This window comes from Martes martes (genome assembly GCF_963455335.1).
Source record: "Martes martes genome assembly, chromosome: 7".
Classification (NCBI taxonomy): Eukaryota; Metazoa; Chordata; class Mammalia; order Carnivora; family Mustelidae; genus Martes; species Martes martes.
The window spans coordinates 43,282,555-43,297,195 of record NC_137894.1 but is presented as its reverse complement, the minus strand read 5'-3'; the positions used below and the strand labels follow the sequence as shown (position 1 = coordinate 43,297,195).

The 14,641-nt window shown below is 48.1% G+C and overlaps 1 protein-coding gene across 1 annotated transcript in view; it reads right to left on the bottom strand.

Moving 5' to 3' along the window:
* Nucleotides 1-14,641, bottom strand: part of TLN2 (talin 2) — a 420,526-nt gene that overhangs the window by 83,809 nt on the left and 322,076 nt on the right. Inside the window, exons 35-40 of the mRNA XM_080808179.1 lie at nt 12,827-12,949; nt 11,313-11,456; nt 9,510-9,671; nt 3,574-3,714; nt 2,942-3,123; nt 1,755-1,887 (exon numbers count right to left, since the gene is read on the bottom strand). Coding sequence (XP_080664305.1) covers nt 1,755-1,887; nt 2,942-3,123; nt 3,574-3,714; nt 9,510-9,671; nt 11,313-11,456; nt 12,827-12,949 — 885 coding nt within the window. The remainder of the gene's footprint in view (nt 1-1,754; nt 1,888-2,941; nt 3,124-3,573; nt 3,715-9,509; nt 9,672-11,312; nt 11,457-12,826; nt 12,950-14,641) is intronic.

Genomic DNA, 14,641 nt, shown 5'->3' with positions numbered 1-14,641 from the left:
AGGACAGATGAGATCCTTTATAGGACTCTTCCTAGGAAATCTGCTGGATGGATTCAGGGTTAACAGATCACAACACTGGACATTTTAGGTCCTCCCATGCCAGCATGGAACGGGGTAATTTCTGACAAAGCGACAATGCTCTGCTTGTCAGAAATCAGACTCTGGCCCGTGCTGTGCTGCTTTCCCTTTGAACAATGCTGCATACCGGCTGGCAGCTCCCGGCAGAGGTTAGGTAATGAGAAGGGCAATCCAACCTGCCACATGGAAAACAAAGACTTGGGATACAAAGGAAAAAGAGAGACAGAGATAGAAAGATGGAGGAGGGTGGAGAGAAACACCCAAACTTCTAAGGATCTTACTTAGTTCACTATGATCTTTCTGCTTGTCATGGGATTATAGTCAAGAATGCAAGAATAGGGGCGCCTGGGGGGCTCAGTCAGTTAAGCGTCTGCCTTCGGCTTATGTCATGATCCTGGGGTCCTGGGATCAAGCCCCACATCGGGCTTCCTGCTCGGCGGGGAGTCTGCTTCTCCCTCTCCCTCTGTTCCTCTCTTGTTCTCTCTCAAAAAAACAAAAACAAAACAAAACCAAAAAAACTCCCCCAAACCCTAAAAACAATGTAAGAATATCTCAGCACCATTATCTCATTACAGACGGCTTATTTAAAATAAATGTGGTTTAGTAGGGAGTACCCACAGTTCAGGGAGGGCTTTTCTTCCTAGGGAGGAAGGGAAGACAGAGGATAGTCTTTGGAATGGGTGGTGGAAGGATGGGGGCCCGAGGGGGCAGTTCCGAGGTGCTGGTCACCTTTGCCTCTTAATCTGGGTGATAAGCAAAGGCTGTGCTCCGACGGTAATAATTCATCAAGCCGGGCACTTAGGACAGGCGCACTGCTCTGCATGCAGGGCCCTCCTTTAATAAAAGGGTGACAAAAACCCTAACAGTCTGCCAAGGAGGAGGATATTTCTTCTTTCTTTTCTCGACAGTGGGAGAGAGGGGCTGAGCTGGAGTAAAATCGACAGCTCTATTAATAAAAATGAGCAAGACCATCTCTGGGCCCACTGCTTAGAGACAGTTCACTGCTGATGAATTCAGGGGCAGTAGGGGACATGTCAGTAAACAGACCATCCATATTTATTAAGCACCTCCTGAGTGTCAGGCACTTCCGACAGAGGGAAGAAGTATGAGTCAAGGGCCTTTGGACAGGTTAATAGAAAAAATCGGCAAGAAAGGGCCATGGCTCTGAATTAAAAATGGAATGCAAAGGGTTTGTGACACTGGACACTGGGTAACTTTGTGCAGAACGCTTTATCTCTGAATGGACCAGACGTGTAGAGTTTAATGCTAAATACACCCAATGGTCAAAAAATGCACTGACAAAACGTGACAAGGAAACAGTCAACATTTACACGCCTTGCCCTGCTCTACTGATATGTGAAACTGAGCACGGTAACCACACTTTACTGACACGCTCTCATCTGACGTTGATCATTTTTCCCCCCAACTTTTAACGCTATTCGTCATTTCTACACCAGCAGCACATGTGTTCTTTCACCAAACCCTCATTCTCTACTCAGCATGTACCTTACTCCCACCAAAAACTTCCCAGGTGGGTTCCAGGAGAAGGTGCTTCAGTGACAAAATGCCAACATCAAAAATGCACTGTGCTCCCATTCCCCACCCCCTGAGGCCCAGTGCTGACGTCGTTGAGCACTTCCAGAGACCCCTGACCTGGCCACAGAGCCCTGGCCTACCTCCACAGAGATGTCATCCCTTGTGGCCAAGCTCTGGCTGACAGCTGCCAGCGAGGCCTGCTCAATGTCCCGGATGCAGCGGTTGATGCCATCGATGGAGAAGTCACACTCTCTCTGTCCAGGCGCCTTGTCCCTGGAAGGAACAGGGCAGCTCAAAGAGATTCTTCAGGGTTCAAGTCCCACAGCTTGCCACAGCCAAGGTGGGCTGGGGGCCCCTGATTGCTGCATTTCAGGGGTGGATCTCGGACCCTTGCTTGGGAACACCCCTCTGCAGAGCCCACGCATTTCTTCATTTAACACTCCTGTTAACTGTATTTCTAGTGGGAAGGCTATGATGCTGTTCCTCATTTCCGGCTGATGATAGACACCTGCTAATCAAGCTCTTTAGATGTCACTGGCTTAAGTATAGGACCCTTATTATTTTTATTTTTTAACAGGTCAGGGCTATTTCCAGGGCAAACATACTGTACTCTCCACATGGCATACTACTCACAAAGTCCTACAGTAGGAGTTAAGATATTTAGTGGATTTCCCTTTATAAGGCATTAGGTAAGAGAACAGTGCTGCTGAGTCTCAAAAGCAATCAAAAAGCTAAGTATAGCTAAGGAAAAGAATGCCTTCCATGCTGTGGAGTATTAACGGTGGTTAACTTCAGAGATGTTACCCCAACTCTGGGGATTTTTTAGGTTCATACCATCATCAAGGAGTTCTAAGATGCTCAAGAGATACCGTGCGACCTAGAATATTCTTTTTGCCTTATTAGTAAAATAAGGTAACTTCAAATCCTGCTAATTAAACAGCGGTGTTCCCTGCCTAAGCTCCTAGGTATAGACAGTGGAGTATAATGGTTTGGACTGGTATTAGGCCCATCAGGTCAGGGGATGCCCATGGGTATACTCCCTAAGTCCTTTCCGCCTGAATTCTCTCATCAATAAAATGGCAGCCATGCACTGTTCACGTCACAAGGTTGTTGTGATGAAGAAATAAGGTAACACAAGTGCACCATTTGGAAAAGTTTCTGACATAGAGTGAGTGTTTAAGTTAGCTGCTATTGTGCCAAAGAGCCAAACAAGAAGATGATAATAATGATCGGCTACCTCGCTGTTCAATCAAAGTCCTGTTGGGCTTATCCTCCTTCCGGCCTGTTCCGATGCAGGTGCCTAGCAATTTCTGGAGGAGAAACTAACCTGATAGAAGTGATGAGACTCTTGATAGAGTCAGACACGGTGTGGGAGTGTCCAGCGAGCACGGACCAGGTGGGCGGGTCTTTGGGGTTGATGGCCAGGGAGCGCGCAGTGCGAATGAGGTACGACGAACTCTCCAGCATGGTCTTGGCTGAGACCAGGATCGGTTCCTGTGCCTGGGAGCCCTGGGAGCAGACAGCAGAAGGGGCAAGGGCAGAATGCCCAGATTAAGTGAATCAGTTGGGCTCTGGAAGGTCCTGTTCTTTAGCCAATCACTCTCTGTGTTCTTTGGAAAGAGATTCAGGGTGAGAAAACCACGGAGGCTGGTTCACACAGAGCCTGGATAGCGAGCACTTGAGTCCATGTTCTCTCTTAAATATCATTTGTGAATACGGCACATACCAAGAAAGAATCAGCCCCAAACCTGGACACAGAGCTTGTTCTCAACACATAAAGCTAAGGCATTACCACTTAAGAGACATGCATACCTTGAGTTTCATGAACTCTGTGCATCACTGGCAACAATAACGCCCTATAAGACAGAGCCTTTGGAGTTCTTAACTGTTCATGCTCATTCAGTGCCACACAGACTAGCCAAAGACCCCAATATTACCTTTGCTGCAAAGACTCCCTACCTCTGAGCTGATCTGGGCAGGAATGCTGACAAACTCAGGGTTGGAGGCGAATGCTGTCAGGTTCTCCACAGCTTCGATCAAGGGTGCGGTGGCAATGCGACACTTATTGCGGTTGTCTTCGGAGAAATCCCCATCCAGGGCCTGGTGGGAGGAAACATGGAGACATGATCCATGCAGATGCACAAACCACTCCTGGCCACCACAGTCATCCCCTACTGGAAGAACGTGGTTTTATGGGAATACTGAAAGTGTTTAGTGAATTCATTAAAAAATAAGAACTAATGGGAGAGATCCAGCCATCTAGCAGAGTGACTCAGTTAGCAATCATAAGAAATCAAGTTTAATATGTGGCTCCCATGGCAGCTGACCTCAAAGTCCATCGACTTCCCACTCACATGACCTTGCAGCTGAACCATTTTCTTCCCCAATTTGGGCTCTTCCCCTCCATTTTCACTTTAAGTCTATTCCTTCCCAAATTATAAAAATACTTTACATTGCATAGAACTTTCAACTTTTTCTAACTTTTACTGGATACCCCTGAACAAATAACGGAGGTGGGGCTTCTGAATCTGCCATTTTGAAATGAGCAAAGCGGAATCCAATGGGAAGGAATGGACTAGAACTACCCCCAACAATATGGACAAATCTCATAAACATAGTATTTACAGAAGCCAGACATAAAAATGTACCTAATGTAGGATTCCATTTACACCAAGTCCAGAAAGAGGTGAAACTAATTTAAGATGTTAGCAGTCAGGTCACCCTTCAGAGCAGGTAAGACTAAGGGGCCCAAAGGAGGCTTCCGGGGGCCGGTCAGGTTCTGTTTCTTGATCTGGCTATAGTTACCTAGGTGTATTCAACTTTAGTTTACTGAGATCTACACATATGATGTGTGTTTTTGTCTATCCATCTTGTGCTTCAATAGCTTTTTAAATAAATAGTAGCAAAGTAACACAATGGCACTGAGTGATCAGTCAGATTGCTGATGAATGACCTAGACGAGGAGAATCCAGGAACACAGCCTGTGGTTCATGAAAGGCTGCCTAACAGGGGGCTAACACTTGGACCTGAGGTTCCCCAGCCCCAGATCCCACCTCCTGAAGAATAAGACTGTTAGAACCTATAGCCTGTGACATGGATATAGCATCCCTTCCTCCCAGCAAAGGGCTATGTTCGAGAAGGCAGTCATATCTGTAGAAGAATATAAATTTCCCAACTAAATGACCAATTAAACTTTAAATTCAACTGTTATGAGCAATATGTAAAAGCCAATTTAGACAATTAGTGAACAAAAAACCAGAGGCCCCAGCATTCTGAAACAAACCAGATCTGAGATGAAAGCGTTTCTATTTTTCAGGAAGGCAAGAGTAGGCAGGCACGTATGCTTTAAAAGCTATTTCTGAATAACAACTACATTCCGATCAAGCTTTGGCAGCTCGGGACAATAATTACACATCCCGCCACGCTGATATTTTTCAGAGGAATTCCCACGAGCCTGGCTCATTTCCCATCTTCACTAATACCATGCATGGCTTGCCTCTGCTCAACTGTAGACACTGACCTCTCCTCTAACCTCACCGATTCTGCCATTCTTTCAACCCAGTGGCAACCCTACCTGCTATTTCTTGCTCACACGTATGGCCTCCATTCTAACTGCCATTCATGTGCTTAGTAAATGTGAAGTTAGCACCTGTGACCTACACTGCGTCTTGTCCTCAAATCTTGCTGCACCATCAATGTCATTGACTCCGTGAGGTCAGGCCCCACCAGGCTTCAGAGCAATCTGCGAATACACTGGGAAACAGGGTGGGTGCTACCCAGCAGGAACCCAACAGGGGTGGCCCCAGCACAGGCAAACCAGCACAGCAGGAAGATGGCAGCAATGGGCTTCGATGTCAAAGGAACTCAAATCCTAGCTGCACCAGTGGCCAATCACACCCCGTTCAGCTGGGATGAGGTGGCTTCTAGCTCAATGGAAGATGACAAGCCTCCCCTTTGTGCTGTTCCTTCCTCCTGTTCTTACCTCCCCAGACTCTTCCCATCGCCTTTTTCTACCGTCTACAACCCTCTCAGCCTCTTAGGAAGGCAGGCATCTGGTTGAGCCACCAACCTTCACTTGAACTTCTTCAAAATGAAAAGAGGATTAGCCGAGGTAAATCCCAAGGAACGGTTTTCCAATTGTGCAGTTTCATGAACTGTGCCAATAGCTGAAGAAAGGATATATATTTTTGAGCCTAGGCACTAAAGCCATGTATCCCACAGCGCACGGCTATTCATGGCACAGCATCTTGAATAACATGGAACAGAACACCGAGCTACAGCAACCACTTTTGTTCATTTTCAAAAAAGGAAAAGCTATTTCCACTAGAGGTAGCACTTAGCATCAGAAAGGATGGTTTACGGAGATACTATGTCATTTCCGAATGTTGCTTCCGCTCTGGGGATGGCCTAGCCACCCGGGTAAACTGAATATGCCAATCTGCTCACTGGTGACATTTTAGGTTGACATGGGAGTTTTCATGTAGACATTCACTGTCACAAAATGTCTAGCATAGCAGCTGCAACAATGGAGGGGTAAATTCACTTAGCCAAATGCCATGGGCCCATTAGGATAAGGATCCTCTAGACCCCTGGGCCAGCTCCCTTGAATGCTCCCTTAGCAAAATCTCACAGGAGTCTAGGAGAAACAATTTCTGCATGGGTATCACAATCAGATTCACAGACTTTGGGGGAGTTGGAAGGGACCTTAAGACCTTAAAGATTTGGGATTTAGTTCCAAATCCCCGACATTATAGATGATAAAACCAACATCTAGAAAGTGGCATGCTATCCAAGCTCATGCCTCAAGCCACAACCCAAGACCCCTGGCTCCCTTCTCTCCTGACCTTAGACAAAGGCAGTGAGAATCAGTGTAAGAGAAACCCAAGAAGTTTTCTGCTTTCTTCTTCTTCTGGGAAGAAAACCTCCTTTACCAATCCAAACCTAAGGATGACCAAGAAGACATCCTTAACAGTCAAGTCAACATCAGTTACTGAGCTCTGATCTGGTATCTTTGGTACACACCGGGTATACTCCATCCCCAAATCTGAGCTTCACCTCCGCGGAGAGTGGCAAGGCCATCCTTCCACTTCTTAGAGACACAAAAGCTGTTGTACAACTTCTCCCTGGCACCCACCTAAGCAAGTGCACACGGGAAATAGTACCACACTCCACCCATGGGACTCGGGACTAGGTAATGAGCCAACTGAAGCAAGAAAAGCCAGAGACCCTGTGTGGGGTGACCCACGGGCAACCGTGGGTAGGGGTCTGTGTGTTTCCGATGTGGCTGGAGTTTAGAACGTTCTGCCAGGGAGGAAGGTGCGGGTATTTATTCCTGCTGAGCCAAGCTTTGGGGTTTTAAAGAACGCCATCAGTAGAGGTTTAAGATTTTTAGGAACACACATTCTAATGGTGCTGATAACCCGTGTGAAGGTCTGTTCCCTGATCTTCCATGTTCCTCTGGCTGCGGTCCCTCCTGTTTTTGTGCCTATAAAGGTGTGGCAGCTGGGTTTTGGGCTTGGGCATAACCTCATGGTTAAAAGAAGAAAAAAAAAAGGCACTAAGAAGCCTGAAACTTAGAGCAAAACGCAGCTACCAGGGCAGACATCTTAAACATTGAGGGAATTAAATATTCATTCGTTCTGCTCTATGATAGGATTCTCAACCATTCCTTAAAACAGGAAATCTATTCAATATGTAGGATGGTGAACTACACGGAAAGGACCAGTACCATATCCCTATTAGTAGATTATAAACAAGGCTCGTTGTCCCCCGTGAACCCTGCCAGCGGGTGCAAATAGAAAAACCAAGCCCATTTCAGCAAGTCGAGGGGCAGTGGGATCATTTCTGTTCCTCGGGCATTGCTGCTGGCCCCCAGGGAGCTCACAGAGACGAGGCCTTCATCTTCCCCTCCTAACGGTCACCCTGCACCCCTCCTCTGATGTTCCCGCACAGGCCTGTCTTTCAGGCCATCACTAGAGCTCATTTGCCGCTGGGAATTGCAAAGAGGGTTTGACACCGTGAAGGGAATCTGAAAAGAAGAGATCTTAGCAGAGAGAGACAGGACAGGACTTAGAGCTGGAGGAGGCACAAAAGAAAGGTTTCCAGGAATTTCTATAGAACAGTTTTCCTTCCTTTTCTTCCTCCCCTGGTCCATCTAAATAGAGTCCGTTTCCTAACGATCAGAAAATGCCCAAGTCTGAAGTCAGCTAATGATACAGCAAGCGCCAACGTTGTCACTCCCTTCCTTGGCTGCTGTCTTTCATCCCCGCCTCCCCCGACATGCCGGCAAGTGAACAGACCCAGGTGTTTCTTCTAGGTTAGTCTGGATTCGAACACCATGCCAGGGTGAGAGGAGGATCGAGACTGCAAAGGGGCTCTGGGATCTGGGTTTGAATTCCCACTGGCCCCTCACTTGCTGGCTGGGGTGCCTTGGGAAAGCTACTTAACCGCCTAGCACCTAGTGTCCCTGAGTGCACAATGGGGGTGACAAGCACAGGGTGGTTGGGTGAGCTGGAGGAGTCACACGCACTGAAACCTTGGAACAGGTTTTGTACAAACCAAACAGTTAAACATGCGAGCTTCATTCATTTCGAATACCATGCACTACGGTGGTAATTAAGGCGAGCTGCCACCAGGATCCCAGGGGCACCTGCTCACTGGCTTTAATTTATTTCCAACCTGTCTTATTATTGTCTTCAAATAGGCAGGCTTTACTTTCGTACGGCTCTTTGTTGAAGCGGTAAGGACATGCTGGCGGGGCTGACGGGCCTGCGCTCTCCCCCACCAGCTTCCAGCAGCTGCTGGGCTGCGAGGTCTCCCCTTTGCTTCCGCCTGGCCTGGCCTGAGGATTGATTTCTCCACAAGGTTCAAGTGGTTCTGAGGAAAATGATGTGTGTAGTATCATGTCCTCTGGAGAGGACAGGAGAAGTCCTGTTACTCCAGGGCTGGCCTGGCAACAAAGCAGGTTGTCCTACCTCAGTGAATGTGACCATCCTTCAATAAGCGTGTCCCCGCCATTGGCTTTGCCTTCTCCTCTCTGGGTGTCCACAGAGTTGGGAGCCTGCCTTCCACGACAGACTCTTTCAGAGGCTTGTAAGGGGGTTCTGGGCTCCTTGCCTGGGGCTGTTTCCCCGCAAGGTCAGCTACACAGCTGCTGCTTGGTCCCCCCTTGTAGTCCCTGCTTGGGGCCCACTGGATTTGTGGCTTTATCACCCACCCATAAGTACTCCAGGCCTGTTGCTGCAGTCGCTTCCTCAGAAGGGTGTCCTGCCCCTGTTCCTCCCTCAACCAGCCCATGGCCTAGAACATGGTCTAAACATGGAGTGCTCTATTTGAAAAAACAGATGCTCCCTTTCAAACATTCAAACAGCTATAAGCAGAAACGGAAATCATAGGATAGATGAAATGGATGTTTTAAGGTGATTTCTCCACAATTTCCCATTCCCTTTTCCCCTCCACCTTCTCTCTAGGTCCAGCTCTATCTACCGACAATGGCAGACCCCCTACCAGCAATTCCCTAGAGCAGAGGAGCTCCAATCCACCCCACGGCAGCAGACCGTCTAGTAAACACAGGGTGTCTGTCTCCAAACACCGTGCCAAAAGACGCCTCACAGCCAACCTCTTCCACATTTCTGCCCCTAAGCTTCTCATGTACAGAATTTGGCAACCACCGTCCATCCCCCTGCCCCAGCTAAGAGGGTTAGTGGAGACCAAGGCTGTTGGATTTTCATGATAATTATCTCCATCAGAAAAGGACTCCTCTTCACGGACGTCAGTCAGGAGTCAGGCTTCAGGAGACACAAGTCTTGGGAGAGCAGAGCTTAAATCCTGCACCCTTCTTTCCCCTGTGCCACAGGGGATGCAGGGATCACTAAGACCTCGGTTCCGTGACCTACCTTGATGGTCTTCACTAGGTTGGCAGTGCTGTTGGCGACCTCCTTGGCTGACTGGACAAAGTGCCTCTTGGCCACTGGGTTGGCTGTCTTGGACGACGCGATGCGGCAGGCGTTGCACAGGGCCGAGGTGTGTTTGGCAACAATCGTGGCCGCCGACAGAACCTACAAGGTATGGAGCTGGGTTGGGGCACGCATGCTCAGTGCAGCAGGGTCCAGGTCAGAGGACTCCACCCCCGTCCTGAGCCCTGGATTGCTCTTCAGCTCACCTATCCAGGGCCCGTGTGATTAGGCCATGTGTATCTAGCTCTGCCACCCCAAAGCCACACCAGGAAAGCAGGGGGCAGGATGGCTCAGCAAAAGAGAATAAACAGAAGATAAGGAGGTGCTGCTGGAGTAGCGGGATGGGGCTGAGCTCCAGAGAGCCTGACAGGAGAGGCAGCGGCCCTGCTTCAGGACCCCCACTGGGAGGCATTCGCTCCAGGGTCTAGGCCAGCACTGCCTGACCGAAGGCTGATGTGAATGACATGTGAAATTTTAGATTTGCTAGTAGCCACACTAAAGTAAGTAGAGAAACAAGAGAAATAAATTTCAGTAACTTAGATTATTTAACTTGATATATCGAAAATATTTCATTCTACCAGGTAATCAGCTTCAGAATACTGAGATTTTACTATTTTTTCTAATCACACCAAGTCTTCAAACTCCAGGGTGTATTTTATACCTGGAGCCCATCACAGTTCGGACTGGCTACATTTTAAGTGCTCAGTGGCCACATGCAGCTCGTGGCCACCACCCTGGAATCCATGTCTAGAGGAGGAAAAGAGACATCGAGGTGCAATAGCTCCTTGCTCATCCACAGGGGGACTGGGCGCCTGAGTCGGGGGTCTGGGTCAGGCATCTCCTGGGCCCCACCCCCACCCCACCACTCTCTTGAATTCCCCTGATCTACTTTGCTGAGGCTGGTAACACTCCCTTGCCCTTAACTGGACAGGGAGGAACGTCAGGTGCCCTGACATCTTCCATGCCCATTCTCAGGCTCCTGGGTAGGTCTGAGAGTCCCTGTGTTGCCTCCTTAACTTGGGTCCTCCTCCTGCTAGAAGAATATCGGGCTTGGGGTTCACGGTGGACGTGGCACTCACAGGCTGCCTCTGGTAGCCCTATGGGCCGGTTCCCGTTCCTTTTAGCACACGCTGCTTGAGTAAGTCACTAGGACATCCTGCCACTCAGAAGTGGAGTGTCGCACATACCGTCTAGTCCTGAAATGCCTCTGTGGGTCTTTTTGGCACTTTGGATTCTGCCCAGACTCTAAGGCCTGGCTCGGGGCCTCCATCTCTGTGCAGTGAACCTTGACAGCCCTGTACAGAACTCATCACATGTTCCTCTGTGCATCTCGGATGCTGTCATCATAGCCCAACCACCCCATCTTCTAAGCTTTATCCAACGGAGGAAGAGCCAGGGCATAGAGGGGATCAGGTCTAACTTGTGTTGGCCCTTAGTGCTGAGCACAGAACAAGCCCTCCACCTACGTCCTCTGACCCAAATGAAATCATGAGACTCCTGGTGAATCTCCCGGTGATGACTTCATCCTACTGCCCACCAGCACCTCATTTCAAAGCACTGACACATTGCCACGCTCACCACATTTTGCAATATCCCCCCTCAAGCTGTTATCCATAGGGCTGCATTTAGCTGGCTTTGCAAGATTGGGAAGAACGGTATTCTTCCCTAATTCCTCATAGTCTCCCACAACCCCCTATGGGAGTTGAAGCACTCACAGACCTCACACCCTCGTCCCGTGGTTACCTGTGACGGGCTGCTGCCGGGGTCCACCAGGTTCTGACAGGCCATCTGGATAGCCTGGTTAGCTCTGGCAAACTGGATGGGGTCCACGAGGCCCTGGTGGCCCGCCTGGCTATTTGGATCGGAGATGCCCACCAGGTATGCAGCCTGGAAAGGGAGGAGGAAAGCGGAGTTCAGACTTTCCATGCTCCCAGATGAGCCTGTTGGGAATGACAGCCCAGCAGTGTGCAGACCGTATTCTCAGGAGCTCCCTGGTGTAGGTTGGTCAGCGTTGTCTCACCGGTAAGGATTTAAAGACAGACAGGCGGATTGTGGCAGAGTCTCCCGCAGGCTTCTGGGAACAAAATCTCCCTGTTCTGAAGAAAGCCTCAAGAAGCTTTCCCGTGGGCATGAACAGGACGGATGCAGCCCTGTGTGCTCTGACAGCCTTCTTAGAACCATGAGGGTACCCAGTCTCAGTGTGAGGCTGACTCTTAGGCTGGCAGATGGGAGAGGCAGAAAAAAGGAGGTGGTGACCAAAGGCATGGAGCCGGTGGGTCGGTCAACCCTGGAGCCTGCTATGCATGGAAGTTTCTCATCTCATAGCCAACCACATCCTTATTGTTCAGGCCAGTATATCCAGGAATAAGGAGAAGGAGTAAGATGGCTCAAGAAAAAAAACAAAACAACTCCAGCACTATTTGGTCTCTAAGAGGACAAGAGGTTCTAAGAGAAGGTCTTCTTTTTTAACCATCTGGATAGTCAAATCACAGGGAGAAAATGAAATTGTGAAGGGGAATTTTAATCTTAAGTCATTTCCCATGAGATTTGAGGGACGAGATAAGGATAATTTCATCCCCCAAACTAGGGATGTTTCCCTTCAGCTCATTAAAAATTTCCAGCCTCAAGGTAACTGTCAAATGATAAATCCTTCAAGGTAAATGCTGATAATTTTTGAATTATCAGTTCCATGAGCCCAATAATTACTACAGATGCACAGGACAGTAGAAGCAAAGCATGGAACATGCCCAATCATGTCTCTGCAGGATGGTTTCCAATTTTTTCTCCCTCTGATCCTAAAAAGAGCATGACTAAGATTTTTGCAGTTTTAAAGCCTCAGGAAGAATGTCAATTATGTAATACTCATTTTTCCCCCCTGAAAACAACTCCTCCCTAAAAGTGGTCTTAAAAAAAAAACAAAAAAAAAAAAAACAAAACAAAGCATAAAAAACCCCACCCCAATCTTGCCTCTGAACACTTAAAGCTGGGCCTGCAGCATTCAGTGTCTCACTACGCTCACCAGGCTGCTCTGCTCCTGGAGGGTTACTGGCTGGTGCTATGCTGAAATGCCCCAGTCAACACAGAAACCTTTACCATGGTTTCTATGATAGTGGTTGGGGAAGGGGCTGCCGGTGGAGCTACCCCATGCATTCTACAGGGACAGATCCTCTGGGTATCCTCACTGGAGCATAGGACAGAGGACCCAGGCCTTAAGGCTGGAAGGCCTGCATTAGGGGGCCTGGGTGCCAGTCCCTTACCTGGGCTGCAGCTTCTGTCAGCCCGCAGAGAGCCTTGGACGCAATCCCCACACACTCCCCAAAGGCAGGGAGGTCCCCGGTCTTGGCGTTCTGTGAGATCCCTGCCATCGACTCGCCCAGGACCTGCAAAAGCACGAACCAGTGACATTCATGAACCAGTCTTTCTTCAAAGGGCGCTATACTTCCAACTTCAACATTCAAGGCGACTTAACTTACATTTTTTGCCATTATTTTTCTTTATTTGCATTAAGAGGAGATTTACGGGAACTTTATCATTTCTATTCCATAGAGAGAAATGAATAATGAAACGATGAGCCTTTCATCTAAAAGTTATCTATATCTTGAGATGCCTTGGTGGCTCAGTTGGTTAAGCATCTGACTCTTGATTTCAGCTCAGGTCATGATCTCAGGGTGGGGAGATCCAGCCCTGCATCGGGCACCCTCCACCCCCAGCACGGAGTCTGCTTGGAATTTTCTCCCTCTCTCTCTCTGCCCCGCCCACTTTAGCCCCCCTCTCCCCCTGCGCTGCCCTGCTTGATCTCTTTTTCTTAAAAAAAGAAAAAAGTTATCCAGATCTCAAAGAGGTACAGTTCATCTATACAGACCAATAAAGTAAAACCTATAAAGGGCATCCCACAGGTGAACGGTTTCAAGTGACACCTGTCAATTCCCAGAATATAAAAATCAGATACATACACTGAACTGAAGACAGTCACACCCCAGAAGACAGAAGACATAGCCTCGCTGATATTATTCATTTACTTATTGACAGTAAAATGTAAATGTCTTTCTTAAAAAGTTTGTGTATATATATATAGATAGATAGGTGATCTGAACACTATTTCTTGAATTTTGTAAGCATTCCCCCGTATTTTGAAAATCACCGATGTTTTCTCAAAAAACATCACTGAAATTTTTCTCCAGAGGTCTTTAATATAACAGCCAAAAGGGACTTTAATATTTAGAACCTGACCCAAAGAGGTGGAGCACTCTACACAAGGTCACAGAGAAGGTCACATGGGCAGGGGCAGACACCTGCCCCATAGCTGGTGTTCTGTCTTCTATGAGCCTCACCATGCCCCAAAAGGGCAGGTCCTGGTCCTACTTCCCAGGGTCACTGAGGATGGAATGGAAGATGCCAAACACAGTCCTTTAGAAAGACTACGGCATTGCCAATACAGAATTCTTCATCAATACACCATCTTGGATGGGGAAAAAAATTTCCTAAAATTGGTTAGATATACAGCACAGTCCAGAGCATATAAAGACTTGCAAACCCGAGAAGTTAGAAGGTATCTGTATGCACAGTACTGTCCTTTCTATCACCCTGCCTCCCTCTTTAAGAAGGAAGAGTTTCTGTGGATCTAAGTGTCTAAGACTCACGCACCCTTCCCTTAGGGAATCCAGAGTTCCATCAACAGTGCTGGACAGAGGAAATTCTAGTCTTAGCCCAGTGCAAGGCACGCCCCTCCTGACATCACTGACATAGCTGTGTCCCCAAAGCTGACGTCAGAGTGATGCGGACAAACATGGACTTGTGCTCTAAGGACAGACTTGGTAACTGGCAACTGCTCCTTATCTGCTCATCTCCCTTATATTTTATTCTAATCCAGTTTGGAAGCAATCTCAACAACTTTGATATTGCCATCATAGGTTTGTGCTTCTCCACTTTAAAAAAAATCATTATTGCTCCATTAAGAAATCTTTTTAGCCTCCCTACCCCCAACTGCTACCCACATCAAAGTAAATAAGAAGAAATAAGATGTCGCTGAGTTAGGTTAAGATGTGAAAGGGGGTGGAGACAGAAACCGTTGC